This window comes from Puma concolor, chromosome F2 (genome assembly GCF_028749965.1).
Source record: "Puma concolor isolate L17-30 chromosome F2, mPumCon1.1.hap2, whole genome shotgun sequence".
NCBI classification, from domain to species: Eukaryota; Metazoa; Chordata; class Mammalia; order Carnivora; family Felidae; genus Puma; species Puma concolor.
Window position 1 is genome coordinate 37,421,370 of NC_141684.1, and position 13,039 is coordinate 37,434,408.

The 13,039-nt window shown below is 37.3% G+C and overlaps 1 protein-coding gene across 2 annotated transcripts in view; it reads left to right on the forward strand.

The window, feature by feature from the left end:
• RNF19A (ring finger protein 19A, RBR E3 ubiquitin protein ligase) overlaps positions 1-10,331 on the forward strand; it is a 58,111-nt gene extending 47,780 nt beyond the window's left edge. For both annotated transcript variants that reach the window (XM_086694912.1, XM_086694914.1), the window contains exons 6-10: positions 1,497-1,611; positions 2,386-2,547; positions 4,991-5,204; positions 6,898-7,041; positions 8,151-10,331. In XM_086694912.1, coding sequence (XP_086551038.1) covers positions 1,497-1,611; positions 2,386-2,547; positions 4,991-5,204; positions 6,898-7,041; positions 8,151-8,841 — 1,326 coding nt within the window. In that variant the 3' untranslated portion in view covers positions 8,842-10,331. The remainder of the gene's footprint in view (positions 1-1,496; positions 1,612-2,385; positions 2,548-4,990; positions 5,205-6,897; positions 7,042-8,150) is intronic.
• The last annotated feature ends 2,708 nt before the right edge of the window (positions 10,332-13,039 follow it).

Here is a 13,039-nt window from a genome sequence, read left to right on the forward strand (position 1 = left end):
TTGAAACAGGAGAAATGTACTTACTAGCTTTAGCCCTTGCAACTCACGAGACCAAAGATACTGAGCTGTTTTTTGTTTGTTTGTTTGTTTGTTTTTTCAACGTTTTATTTTTATTTTTGGGACAGAGAGAGACAGAGCATGAATGGGGGAGGGGCAGAGAGAGAGGGAGACACAGAATCGGAAACAGGCTCCAGGCTCCGAGCCATCAGCCCAGAGCCTGACGCGGGGCTCGAACTCATGGACCGCGAGATCGTGACCTGGCTGAAGTCGGACGCTTAACCGACTGCGCCACCCAGGCGCCCCTGTTTTGTTTTTTAATGTTTATTCGTTTTTGAGAGAGACACACACAGAGCATGAGCAGGGGAGGGGCAGAGAGAGGGAGACACAGAATCGGAAGCAGGCTCCAGGCTCTGAGCTGTCAGCTCAGAACCCCACATGGGGCTTGAACTCAGAAACTGTGAGATCATGACCTGACCTGAGGTCAGACACTTAACCAACTGAGCCACTCAGGCATCCCAGATACTGAGCTGTTTCTTGAAGTTCATATATCTCCCAAGCCACTTTCAATGTGATATTAAATTCTATTTATTACTACTTATATTGTATACAAAGATGCTAAGTAGATCTAAGTTCTGTCCCCTGGCAGCAGCATTCTCTTTTTTCCCTCTTTCACCTTTTTACTTTGAGCTATAAATGGGACCCCAGGATTCTGAGTCATTTGATAATATTTTTCTTTATAAAAAGGAATCTAAGTGACTTATTTAGTGGTGTTTGCTTATTCGTACTGCTTGTTAAAGGTTAATTTTTTTAAAAAATGGGGCAGGGGGAGCTGCCTGGCTGGCTCAGTCGGTTAAGTGTCTGACATCGGCTCAGGTCATGATCTCACGGTTCATGGGTTTGAGCCCCGCATCGGGCTGTGTGCTGACACCTCAGAGCCTGGAGCCTGCTTTGGATTCTGTGTCTGTCTCTGTGTCCCTCCTCGGCTCACATTCTCTGTCTCTCTCTCTCAAAATAAATAAACATTAAAAAAAAAAAAAAGTTGTAGAAATCTCCCCTAGAAGCCAACTTTTACCATTCAGGGATGTTTATTTAGAAACCTGTGAAATGCTAAATTTCTTAGGAGTAATCCTATTAGTAAATATCCAATTCATAACTGTGTTGAAAATAATATTCTTAATTTCTTCTTTGCTCAAAACATGATTTTAACTATTCTTGAATAAGATTATACATTTACTCAAGACTATTTAAAAGTAAACACAAAGTAAAATCTATTAAATCACTGTCTTTTTGAAGCAAATTATTAATGAGGAGTAAACTATGTGTAAGAATGTGGTTTAAGAACATTAAAACATTTGTCTTCAATTAGGACACTTAAGTGAATGAAATTATAAAAGAAATCACTTTAAATTACTATCAAATGTATGTCTAGACTTTCATTTAAATTAAATACGTAATGTGTTTTTAAATCTTCACCTCGTTTTTATTTTTAATTCAAGATTCACAACCGATACGAAGGCAAGGACGTTTCAAAGCACAAACGGAATTTGGCCATAACAGGTGGTGTAACATTGTCTGTAATAGTATCTCCAGTTGTAGCTGCAGTAACTGTAGGTAAGAAAATGCTTAAAAATACAATAATCTCTGGGGCGCCTGGGTGGCGCAGTCGGTTAAGCGTCCGACTTCAGCCAGGTCACGATCTCGCGGTCCGTGAGTTCGAGCCCCGCGTCGGGCTCTGGGCTGATGGCTCAGAGCCTGGAGCCTGTTTCCGATTCTGTGTTTCCCTCTCTCTCTGCCCCTCCCCCGTTCATGCTCTGTCTCTCTCTGTCCCAAAAAAAATAAATAAAAAACGTTGAAAAAAAAAAAATTAAAAAAAAAAATACAATAATCTCAAGTTTTAAGTTTTGTGGAAGAATTGAAAGCATTGTATTTTTTTTTTTTAATATAATTTACTGTTAAATTGGTTTCCATACAACACCCAGTGCTCATCCCAACGATAATTACTTTTGTATTTAAGGACAATTTAAACTGAGCCTACAGAAAACCTCTCATTGAGTAATTGTATTGGTTAAAAGTATTATAGACTCAAGAGCCTAGCATTAGGATAATTGGTAAATTCTTAGTGGCTTATTCCCTCCCTCACCCCATACAGTTTGAAGACTTGGCACTTAAAAAGGTTGACCTCTTTTTTCACCTCATGAGTGTCACCTGAAAGATTCGGAGCTTTGAATTTGTTCCCCTTATCAGCTGGGTAAATCCACTTTGGGCAAGAGTTGGAGAGCAACAGCACTTTTCTCCTGTATATTTTCTCTTGAAAAGGCTTTCTAAAAAGTCATGTTTCTATGATTTATTTTTTGCCTTCTAATGACTAATTTAATTCCTCTTTAGGTATTGGTGTTCCTATTATGTTAGCCTATGTCTATGGTGTTGTTCCAATTTCTCTCTGTCGAAGCGGAGGTTGTGGAGTCTCAGCAGGCAATGGAAAAGGAGTCAGGATTGAATTTGATGATGAAAATGATATAAATGTTGGTGGAACTAATACAGCTGTAGGTAAGTCCTTTAAGCAAAGGAAGAAAATGTACTTATTAATAGTTTATGTTAGGGGATAGATAACATGCAAATTAGAATTTCCATTGCCTTCTTTTCCAGAGGCCTAATAGCATTCATCCATAAGTATATCATTGAAATACTGCCTAGGAAAGGTGAATGGATGAAAACGGGTGGAAGGGTTCTGGGTACCTAACCTACACTGGAAATGTAATGTCTTAGAAGTTCTAGACTTTCAGTCTTCAATTTTGCTTAAAATATTACAAGTCAGTAAGGATAGGATATGAAGAGAAAGGTAGTTCATAAAACAAGAAATGCAAATGGCCAGTGAATAGAGAATATCTTCAACCCACTGTTATTCAAAGAAATATGAATTAACTAGAGAATGAAAAGGCCCTCATAGACTACCAGTAGGAGTAAAACCTTAAAAAATGTGCATGTTCTATATTCCAGCAATTCTTCTTATAGAAATTTGTCTTCGGGAAATAATTAGGCAGAAGTACAAAGATAATATACACTTTCTTACCTCCCATTCTGTCTTGAACTCACTCCAAATGTATTTGGACCCTTCCACTCTAGGGTTTTATCTCTACCACTCCACTAAAGCAGAGTCATGAGTGACCTCCATGTTACCAGATATAATGGTCACCTTTTGGGTTTGATCTTAATATACCAGTACACCTGACATGGTAGACCATGCCCTCCTTCTTGAATATTTTCTTCACTTATCTTCCGGGAAACCTTTTCTCATCTCATCATATCTCCTGGCTACTTCTTCTCAGTCTTCATCTACACCCGCTGCATTATAATCTCCTCTATTAAATAATATGTAGACTGACGACTCATAAATTTGTGTCTAGGCTGGAACTCTCCTTTGAACTTCACATTTGTACATCTAACTCTCCTCTTTAATCTACACTTGAATATCTAACAAGAATTTCAAGGTTAACTTGTCTGCAACCAAATTCTTCACTCTAAGACGTGTTCTCTCAGTCATCATCCTCACCTCATTAAGTAGCCTCTCCATTCTTGCTGTTGCTTGGGCCAAAAACCTTCACTTACAGTGACTCCTCCTTTTCCCTTCTTACCCTACATCAGATCCATCAGATTCTGGTGCTTCCTTCAATATTTAGCTATAATCCAACCATTTCTTACCCTCACCACCACTATTCCATTAGTCCAAGCTACTATCCTCTTCTTGGTCTATTGTAATAGCTTCTTTAGCTCATCCATCATCTTATCTTCCACTCACTATTCCACAGTGTAGCCATAGTGATAACTTGTGAAACGTAAATCAGATCATGTCTTTCTTCTGCTCAGAACTCTGCTAGTGCTTCCAACTGTGCTGGAGGAAAAATCCACAATCCCTACCATGGCCTGTACAGCTTCACTCCACATGATCTGTCCTAGGCTGCATCTCTGAACTTCTTTCTTGTCACTCTCCTATCTTATACCATCCCTCCTTCGTGTTTTTGAGGATGCCAAGTACACCTTTACTTGTAGACTTTTAAACTTGCCGTTCTCTCTGCCTGGAATAGTTTTCTCCCCTGGTGTCAGATCTTATAATAGCTTACAGACAGTTGGATCTGTAGGACATATCTAGAAATCAGCTTCTGGCCCATTTTCTTGACCTGGAGAATAATAAGTAGTTTAAATGGAACCTTGTTGGAAACTCACATATTTGCCTCCAAAGTCAGCTAACTTTTTCAACCGTCACATTTTTTACAGAATTCCTAAATCATCTGGATTTTCTAAAAAGTGCTGACCACTTTTTTGGGAAGGGGTGGGATTTTAAGCCAATTTTGCCTTAAAGGGAAAAATTTGATTCCTTAAAAGCACTTATCACAATTTGTAATAACTTTTTTGATTACTTGGTTTCCTAAGGATGAGGGCTATATGTGTCTTCTTTGTTACTGTATTTTTAGCACCCAGAACATAGTAGGTACTTGCTTTCATCATATTTATTTGTTTCCATTAGCATACAAAAATCCTAGTATTTTTAATCCTAAAAAAAAAAAAAAAGAAAGAAAACCAGTTTCTCCTCTCCCATTTCTTCTCATTCCTCATTTATTTATTTTTTTTCTTTCTTGAGTATAGTTGACACACAGTACTACACTAATTTCAAGTGTGCAACATAGTGATTCAACAAGTTTCTGCATTATACTATGCTCACCACAAGTGTAGCGACCGTCTGTTCCCATACAGTTCTATTATGGCAAAAAGTGGTGACAGTTTAATACTGAGAGTTAGTCCTTAATCTGTTTTTAAACTCTGAGATACTTTTCTTTCCCTTTACCCCATAGTTACTTGTTCCTGACTCCAGATGTCTTTTCTGTTCCTGTGTATGTTTTATAATAAAACGTCCTATCTGAAATCATAGAGGAATTTAAGAAGAGGAAAACTAATAATCACACTTATTTAATTTCTTTGAAATATTTGCATTTAGACACAACTTCAGTAGCAGAAGCAAGACACAACCCTAGCATAGGGGAGGGAAGTGTTGGTGGTCTGACTGGCAGTTTGAGCGCAAGTGGAAGCCACATGGATCGAATAGGAGCCATTCGAGACAACTTGAGTGAAACGGCCAGTACCATGGCTCTGGCTGGAGCCAGTATAACAGGGAGTCTGTCAGGAAGTGCCATGGTAAACTGTTTTAACAGGTAAGAGAACTGTGCTTTCTTTTCTGTTTGCCTTCTGTTAACTACAAATTATTCATTAAATAAGAATTTTGAACGATTATGTCATTATGTAATCATTATGATGATTACATATAACCAGGCTGTGTCAGAGTTGAAAATGGTAATATTAAAAATGAATCTTAGTGGTGAACAGGAGGTTTTTACTTGTTTGAATTTTCTGTCATAATAGTATAGACCCATGGTATGGTAAAAGCCAAGTCTATGGCATAGCATTCTGCCAGTTTTTTTCACTGCACTTGTCACATCTGATGTTATGAATCAGTGCTAGAGCTGCTTTGGTAGGCACAGTAAAGGAAATACTTAAGCCTGGACCTTACCTCTCAAGACAGCAGCAGCTGGATGTTAGAAAAAGAGACATTGGGTTAAGACCTAGGGGAGCAGGAGGAATCAAGATATGTGGGAGTGTGTGAACTGAGGCCAGGGTAGTCTAGTCCACCTGAATCCTTTTGTATATTTATGTTTATTTCATTCTCACCAAGTCTTTTACCAACAGCCATACAGATAAGTAGGAGAAATGTAAAGCATTTTTATCTTCCTTTGTTTCTTTTTTAATTCAGTATTCTTTACTTCTGTTTATTAGCTTTTTTAATGTAAGAAAGTATACATGAATTAAAAGATAAATTGGTCATATTTATCTTGTTTTTAGGTAGCTTGCTTTTGAACACAACTCTTAAGTTATATTATTATTATGTCATTTTTAAAGAATCAGATATTTTATAGGATCTTTTTAAAAAATGTTTTTAAAGCTTATCTATTTATTTTGTGTGCAAGAGAGTGAAAACTAGCAGGGGAGGGGCAAAGAGAGAAGGGCACAGAGGATCCAAAGTGGGCTCCATGCTGACAGCAGAGAGCTTGACGTGGGGCCCAAACTCATGAACCATGAGATGATGACCTGAGCTGAAGTCGGATGCTTAACCAACTGAGCTACTCAGGTGCCCCAGGATCTTTTTTTTTTTAGTTTATTTATTTTGAGAGAGAGCTAGCAAGTGGGGGAGGGGCAGAGAGGGAGGGAGAGAGGATCCCCAGCAGGCTCTGAACCATTAATGTAGAGCTTGTCGATGTGGGGCTTGAGCTCGTGAACTGTGGGATCATGACCTGAGCCAGAATCAAGAGTCAGATAGCTAACTGAGCCACCCAGGCACCCCAAAAGTCAAATTGGTTGTATTTATCTTATTTTCAGGTAGGTTGCTTTTAAATACAAACTCTTAAGTTATAGTGGTGTTTATTATTATGTCTTTTTTAAAGAATCAGGTCAAATTCATAGGATCATTTTTAATATATAAATGCTCATGATTTTTTGATTCATTGTTCTGTCAAGTAGAATGGCTTTTAGTGTATTCAGATTTTGTTTCACACTCAAACATGGCCAGCATATTTAATTAAAATCCTTTATGTCCTTTTTGTGTTATTCTGTTAGTATCTTACTTGGCAGACAGCTAATTTTTCCTATTTTATTTGGATGGCTGGTACTGTTCCGTGTGCTGCAGTAGAATTTAAATAATCAAATAAAAGGAGGCTAAAAAAATGCTGGTAGTTGTTTCTAAAATAGTTTCTTAATTCCTAGGGATTCTTAATGGAATTATTTGAAGATATGTATTATAGTAGTCTGATATTATATGTAATTTCAGTTTTTATCTCCTCCCTGCTTTTTAAGGTTGGAAGTACAAGCAGATGTACAGAAAGAACGGTACAGTCTAAGTGGAGAATCTGGCACAGTCAGCTTGGGAACAGTTAGTGATAATGCCAGCACCAAAGCAATGGCAGGATCTATTCTGAATTCCTACATCCCGTTGGACAAGTAAGGAAAGAACTGTTATAAAGTTAAAGATTTTTTTCTTTAATTTTTTAATGTTTATTCTTGAGAGAGAGACAGAGCACAAGTGGGGGAGGGGCAGAGAAAGAGGGAGACCTAGAATCCAAAGCAGGCTCCAGGCTCTGAGCTGTCAGCACAAAGCCTGATACGGGGCTCGAACCCATGACCTGATCATGAAATCATGACCTGAGTCAAAGTCAGACGCTCAACTGACTGAGCCACCCAGGTGCCCCAAAAGTTAAAGTATTTTTTAAATTAATTTTAAAAGAATTATTCCTATCATTAGGCAAAACTATCATAAATAGTGGTTACCAACCATTGGGTTCTCTGGGAAAAGCAAATGAAGAGATGTCCAGAGTAGGCAAATCCATAGAGACAGAAAGTATATTAGGTGTTGTCGGGGTGGGAAGACAGGCAGTGGAAGTGGATACAGAGTTGCTTGTGGGAGTGATGAAAATGTTGTGAAGTTAGGTGGTGGTGTGATGGTTGTACAACTCTGTGAATACACTAGAGAACATTGAATTGTGTGCTTTAAACGGGAATTTTGTGATATGTAAATTACATCTCAATAAAGCTATTCTGAAAAAAAATGGAGAAGGTAACATAGTACCTGGAACAGCATAAGCAATAAATGTAGCTATTTCTGTTTTTTTTTTTTTAATTAAAGCATTATTGTAAATATAGTCCTATTATTTCAAGTAATTTTTTTAAAATTTTTTTAATGTTTTTTGATTTATTTTTGAGACAGAGAGAGAGAGAGACAGAGCATGAATGGGGGAGGATCAGAGAGAGAGGGAGACACAGAATCTGAAACAGGCTCCAGGCTCTGAGCTGTCAGCACAGAGCCCGACACAGGGCTTGACCTCACAGACCATGAGATCATGACCTGAGCCGAAGTCGGATGCCTAACCGACTGAGCCACCCAGGCGCCCCTCAAGTAATTTTTTAATAGAACTTGTCCTACATCAATTTGTTCTGACAGCTTTTATGTAGTCTGAATTTTTCACACAGAATCCCTCCCCCTTTGCTGTTAACCTGAATCAAAATAAAAGGAAGTTAGAAATTTGTTTATATTTGTTACTCTTGTGTTCCAGAGAAGGCAACAGTCTGGAGGTGCAAGTAGATATTGAATCAAAGCCATCTAAATTCAGGCACAACAGCGGAAGTAGTAGCGTGGAGGATGGCAGCGCCGCTCGGAGTCATCCTGGTGGTTCATCCAGTGGCTTCCCTGAAGGTAAATCCGGTGCCACCAAGTGGTCCAAAGAAGCAACAGCAGGAAAGAAAGCAAAAAGTGGTAAATTGAGGAAAAAGAGTACCATGAAGATAAATGAGACCAGAGAGGACATGGATGCACAGTTGTTAGAACAGCAAAGCACGAACTCAAGTGAATTTGAGGCTCCATCCCTGAGTGACAGTATGCCATCTGTAGCGGATTCGCACTCTAGTCATTTTTCTGAATTTAGTTGTTCTGACCTAGAAAGCATGAAAACTTCTTGTAGTCATGGTTCCAATGATTATCATGCCCGCTTTGCTACTGTTAACATTCTTCCTGAGGTAGAAAATGACCGTCTGGAAAATTCTCCACATCAGTGTAGCATCTCTGTGCTTACCAAAACTGCTTCGTGTTCAGAAGTTCCACAGTTGAATCATATTGCTGAAGAACATGGTAACAATGGAATAAAACCCAGTGTTGATTTATATTTTGGTGATGCACTAAAAGAAACAAATAATAACCACTCACATCAGACAATGGAATTAAAAGTTGCAATTCAGACTGAAATTTAGGCCTATAAATGCTGCAAATTAATTACCACTGAACAACCTTGTTTGGAGCTGGTTGAACTACATGTGACTACTTTAAGTTTCAAGTTACCAGCAAATGCCAGGTTGCATAATCTAATGCAGATACATTTTTCGTGTTCAGCAAAGCATTGTGTTTCATGTGGATCTTAATTACCAAACTATGAAATGAAGGCTTTAAAAAGTGCATTATTGTAAGGACAATAATTCTTAAGAGAAGTATGTTTTGTGTGTTCACCACAAAACAATGCTTGAAGCACATACTGTGTATTTAGATAGAAATTTGGCTTAATTTATAATCAGTATAAAGTGCTAATGCAATTAGAAACATTCTTATGAAGAAAACTTGAGGCTTAGAGATAAGTGGTTAGTGACATTTTATTGAAACCACTAAAGGATACTGTTTAAAGAACTTTGCAGGTTACTCTCAGTATATGATCCTCTTTGTAACATTTCTATTCATAACTGAGCATAAATTTCATTTTTTTTCTTCATATGCAGTGTGGATATATAAAGCTTAATGCAGCCCATTTGCTACCATTTGGATACTTAGACACTCTGAGCAAGATTGTGGCAGTTTTTGCACAACTTTGAAATAGAAATACCTGGTACTCTCTCTATATCTTGCATCTTGCTGTTGCCATCTTAGAAGCAAAGCGTAAAAGTAGGTAATTAAGTATACTGACAGCACCAAATAAGATCTATAAAACTACAAAATACAATTCCATTAGTTTATAAGTATTACAAAAAAGTCACCTTCTACCAAGGGGACGTTTGCACCCCATTGATTCTTGGTGCCTTTGGAGTAGACTGGATTTTAAGGGCCTAGTTGTTTGAAGATTTTGCTGTATTGTTTTCCATAGTGTCCTCTCTAGCCACTTTGGATTATGTAGACAAATACAAGATAGATAAACATGATTAATAATAACAACGCTGAAAAAGTATTAGCCTACCAAAGACACACTCAGGCTTCAGTGATTACATAACCTCAGTTTTTAACACATGCATATCTTCTCTGATCATGAGCTCAAAGCACGGTGCAGAGTTTGTACCAAGTACTGAGGAGGGGATCCGTGTATGGCTGGCTTTACTTTCTTTTGCTTTTGTTTATGGAGGGTGGTCAGCTGACATAAACAGAAGTTGGCCAAAGTACTGCCTATACTGTTAATTCACTTATATAAAACAGGTTAACCTCAATGATAGCAGTTGAAATGTTCCATCTTAAGTGTTTCTGTTAAGTATTGCCATTATGGTGCTACTGAGTGTTTTCTTTTGATAAAAAGAAAAATGCCCTGGGCTGCAGTCTTCTTCCATCACTTGTTCTCACCAGGTCCATTAATATGCTTATAACACTAGTGCCAGTTATTTTATTTGATAATGCTTATTATGGTATTTGTATATTTGTTTGCATTCCAATTTTGTTCAACGGTGAGTGTGTAAACTGCATACATTAAATAAATGTAAATACTAATGTATTACTGCCTTATGGTTCGTTTGCAAGTGTTTTTATAAGAACAAGAATACTTATTTGCTATATGGCAGGTATTTATAGATCTTGCAAGCTATTGAGATGATTCTGTATCCTAGTCTCAGCCCAAAAGGAAGCATCTGCTGAAATTCTCAACAAACAATGTTAGAAACTGTCCTTTCTTCATGTCTGATACTTGCCTTTCCTCTAGAAAGAAGCTGCTTTATTCATCAACATATTTTATTTTTTAAAGTGAATTGGTTGGAAAGTAAATAGATCCATCATTAAATTGTGAAAAGATAAGTATTATAAATCCTCATCTTAACAGAAAAGTAAAAAGATAAGACTATTCTAAGATTTTCTCTGGCAACATAAGACCATGAAACTAGAGCCATTTAAATTTAAGCTAGTAATTGTAATCAAATGCTTTCCATCCTCGTAGCCTCTAAAAAATGCATTGGTAATTGTTTAAATTTCCTGTTACATAGTTAATAATGAAACTAATATGTATGCATATGTTGCCCACCTTCTTGACATTTCTGTAAAAGACCGAAGATTAAATGGAAAGTGAAATGAGTTTTGGAGGAATACGGCAAAAGTGGTGCCATGTAGGAGGTCAGTGCATTCAGTGTACCTCATTCCACTTCTGGGTGTGCCCTCAACAAGTACTGCCCCAGTCTCACTTGAAAAAATGGTCTAAACCTTTCCACTGGTTTCAGAAGTTCCTTCATCCCCCACGGAGCCTTCACACTTGGATTAATTTAGGACCAAGCCAAATTCCCCTGGAGCTCAACCCTGAAAACACGAGAATACTCCAGGGTTCAAGCAGGCCTAAACTCACCAAAATCTTTGTAAGACCATTTGTAGTTTGCTTTTTTTAAGGCCTACAGGGGAAAAGTCACAGAGTAGTGAGAGAGAAGAATACAAAGATTATAATGGCATTACTCTACTGTTCGTTATGTAGACCACCAGTTTACTGGGATTCTCTTAAATATACAAATTCCCAGCCTCAGAGCACTGAATCTGCTTTTATGGAAAATTTACACAGTCCATCACTATTATTTTCACTGCAAATTGAGTTAATTTGTAAATATGTAAGACTTTCCACAGCATATTGTCTAGTTAAATGTAAACTTTGACCACCAAAGGATAAAATACATGTTGAAAACCATCATAGCTATTAATTCCTACATGAGCAAAATACCTAACCTCCTGTTCTCTGATCGTTTTGCCTTTATAGCCAGAGTTATTAGGATTCTCAGGGCTACGTTTTATATGGTTCCTTTTAATAGGCTTGTTTTATTTATTTCCCTTATTGAAGCATGAGTTATCATTGCTAAAAGCCAATGTTTACATACTGGTGGGTTTTGAATGCTCAGAATAGTATTGTAAACTTGGGGAGAGTTACAGTGTTTTGGTAACCATCATTTAATAGATGAATAGTGAAAGGGAGTTTGCAGGTTTTAAATTTAGTTCAAATTTAATCATTGTATTTCATATGCTAGTCAGAATTTTTGGGATTCCTGCCAATTTATTCAACCAAGTAACAAAGTAGACTGGAGATACAGCATTGTATCAGACACCATGGCTTCAATGACCTTATACTATAGTTGGGGGAGAGAGACATGAAAAACATACACATAGCTTAAAATGGTGTCAGACGATGGGTGTTATGAAAAACATGAAGTGCGGAATCAAGGGACTAGAGGTATTGGGTAGTGCTGTTTTATACAGAGCATTTCTGCTTAGATAACATTAGTGTAAAGATCTAAAAGATCCAAACCAAATGGATGAGCATTGCAGAAAGAGATCTTCTCCCAGGTGAGTTAATGGACTATTTAGACATCAGTCTTGGTATTTGACATCTAGTAAGACAAATCTGCCACCTTGTTTTTCTTGGAGAGTGTGTTGACTATTCTTGACACTTTACATTTCCATAACCACTTTAGAGTAACGTTGAATTCCGCCAGTTTTAGTTGGGATTACATTGGGGTCTATAATTATCCCTGTGGAGGTCTTTTGTGTGTTCTGTTAAATTTTATTCCTGAGGAACTTTATATTTTCTTCAATGCCATTTTCTGTTTGTTACTGATAGTATATATAAATACAGCTGATTTTTGTGTAATTTCATATCTAGGGAATATAACTTTTAATTCCAGTAGTTAAGCTTCTTTGACATTTCTGTGTACACAGTCGTCATGTGTGAATAATTTATTTTTTTATCTAACATTTTTACAGTGCTCTGAATTGTCCAACACTTTCTACATACTTTTAAAATATTAACTTATTTACTCTTCAGACAACTCTCTGAAGGAGGTATTTATTGTCCCCGTTTTATAGATGAGGAAACAGAGGCACAGAGTTAAGTATTTTGTCCAGGGTGACATGGCTGGTAAGTGGCAAAGCCAGGATTCAAACGGTTTTGTTTCTTCCCCTTTGATCTTTCTATCATGTATTTCTTTTTCTGGCTCATTTGCACTGGCTAGGACTTCAAGTGTAAGGTGCTGAATAACAACCATTAAGTATGATATTTGTGTGGATAAATTTGTAGATGCCCTTTATCAAGTTTATTAAGTTGTCTTTTAGTTTGCCAAGAGTTTTTACCTTGAGAAATATGTTGAATTTTATTGACTGCTATTGGAAGGGACATCTGTCATATAATTGTGATTTATTCCTTTAAGGGTTAATACAGTTATGGTTAATATGGTTAAAATA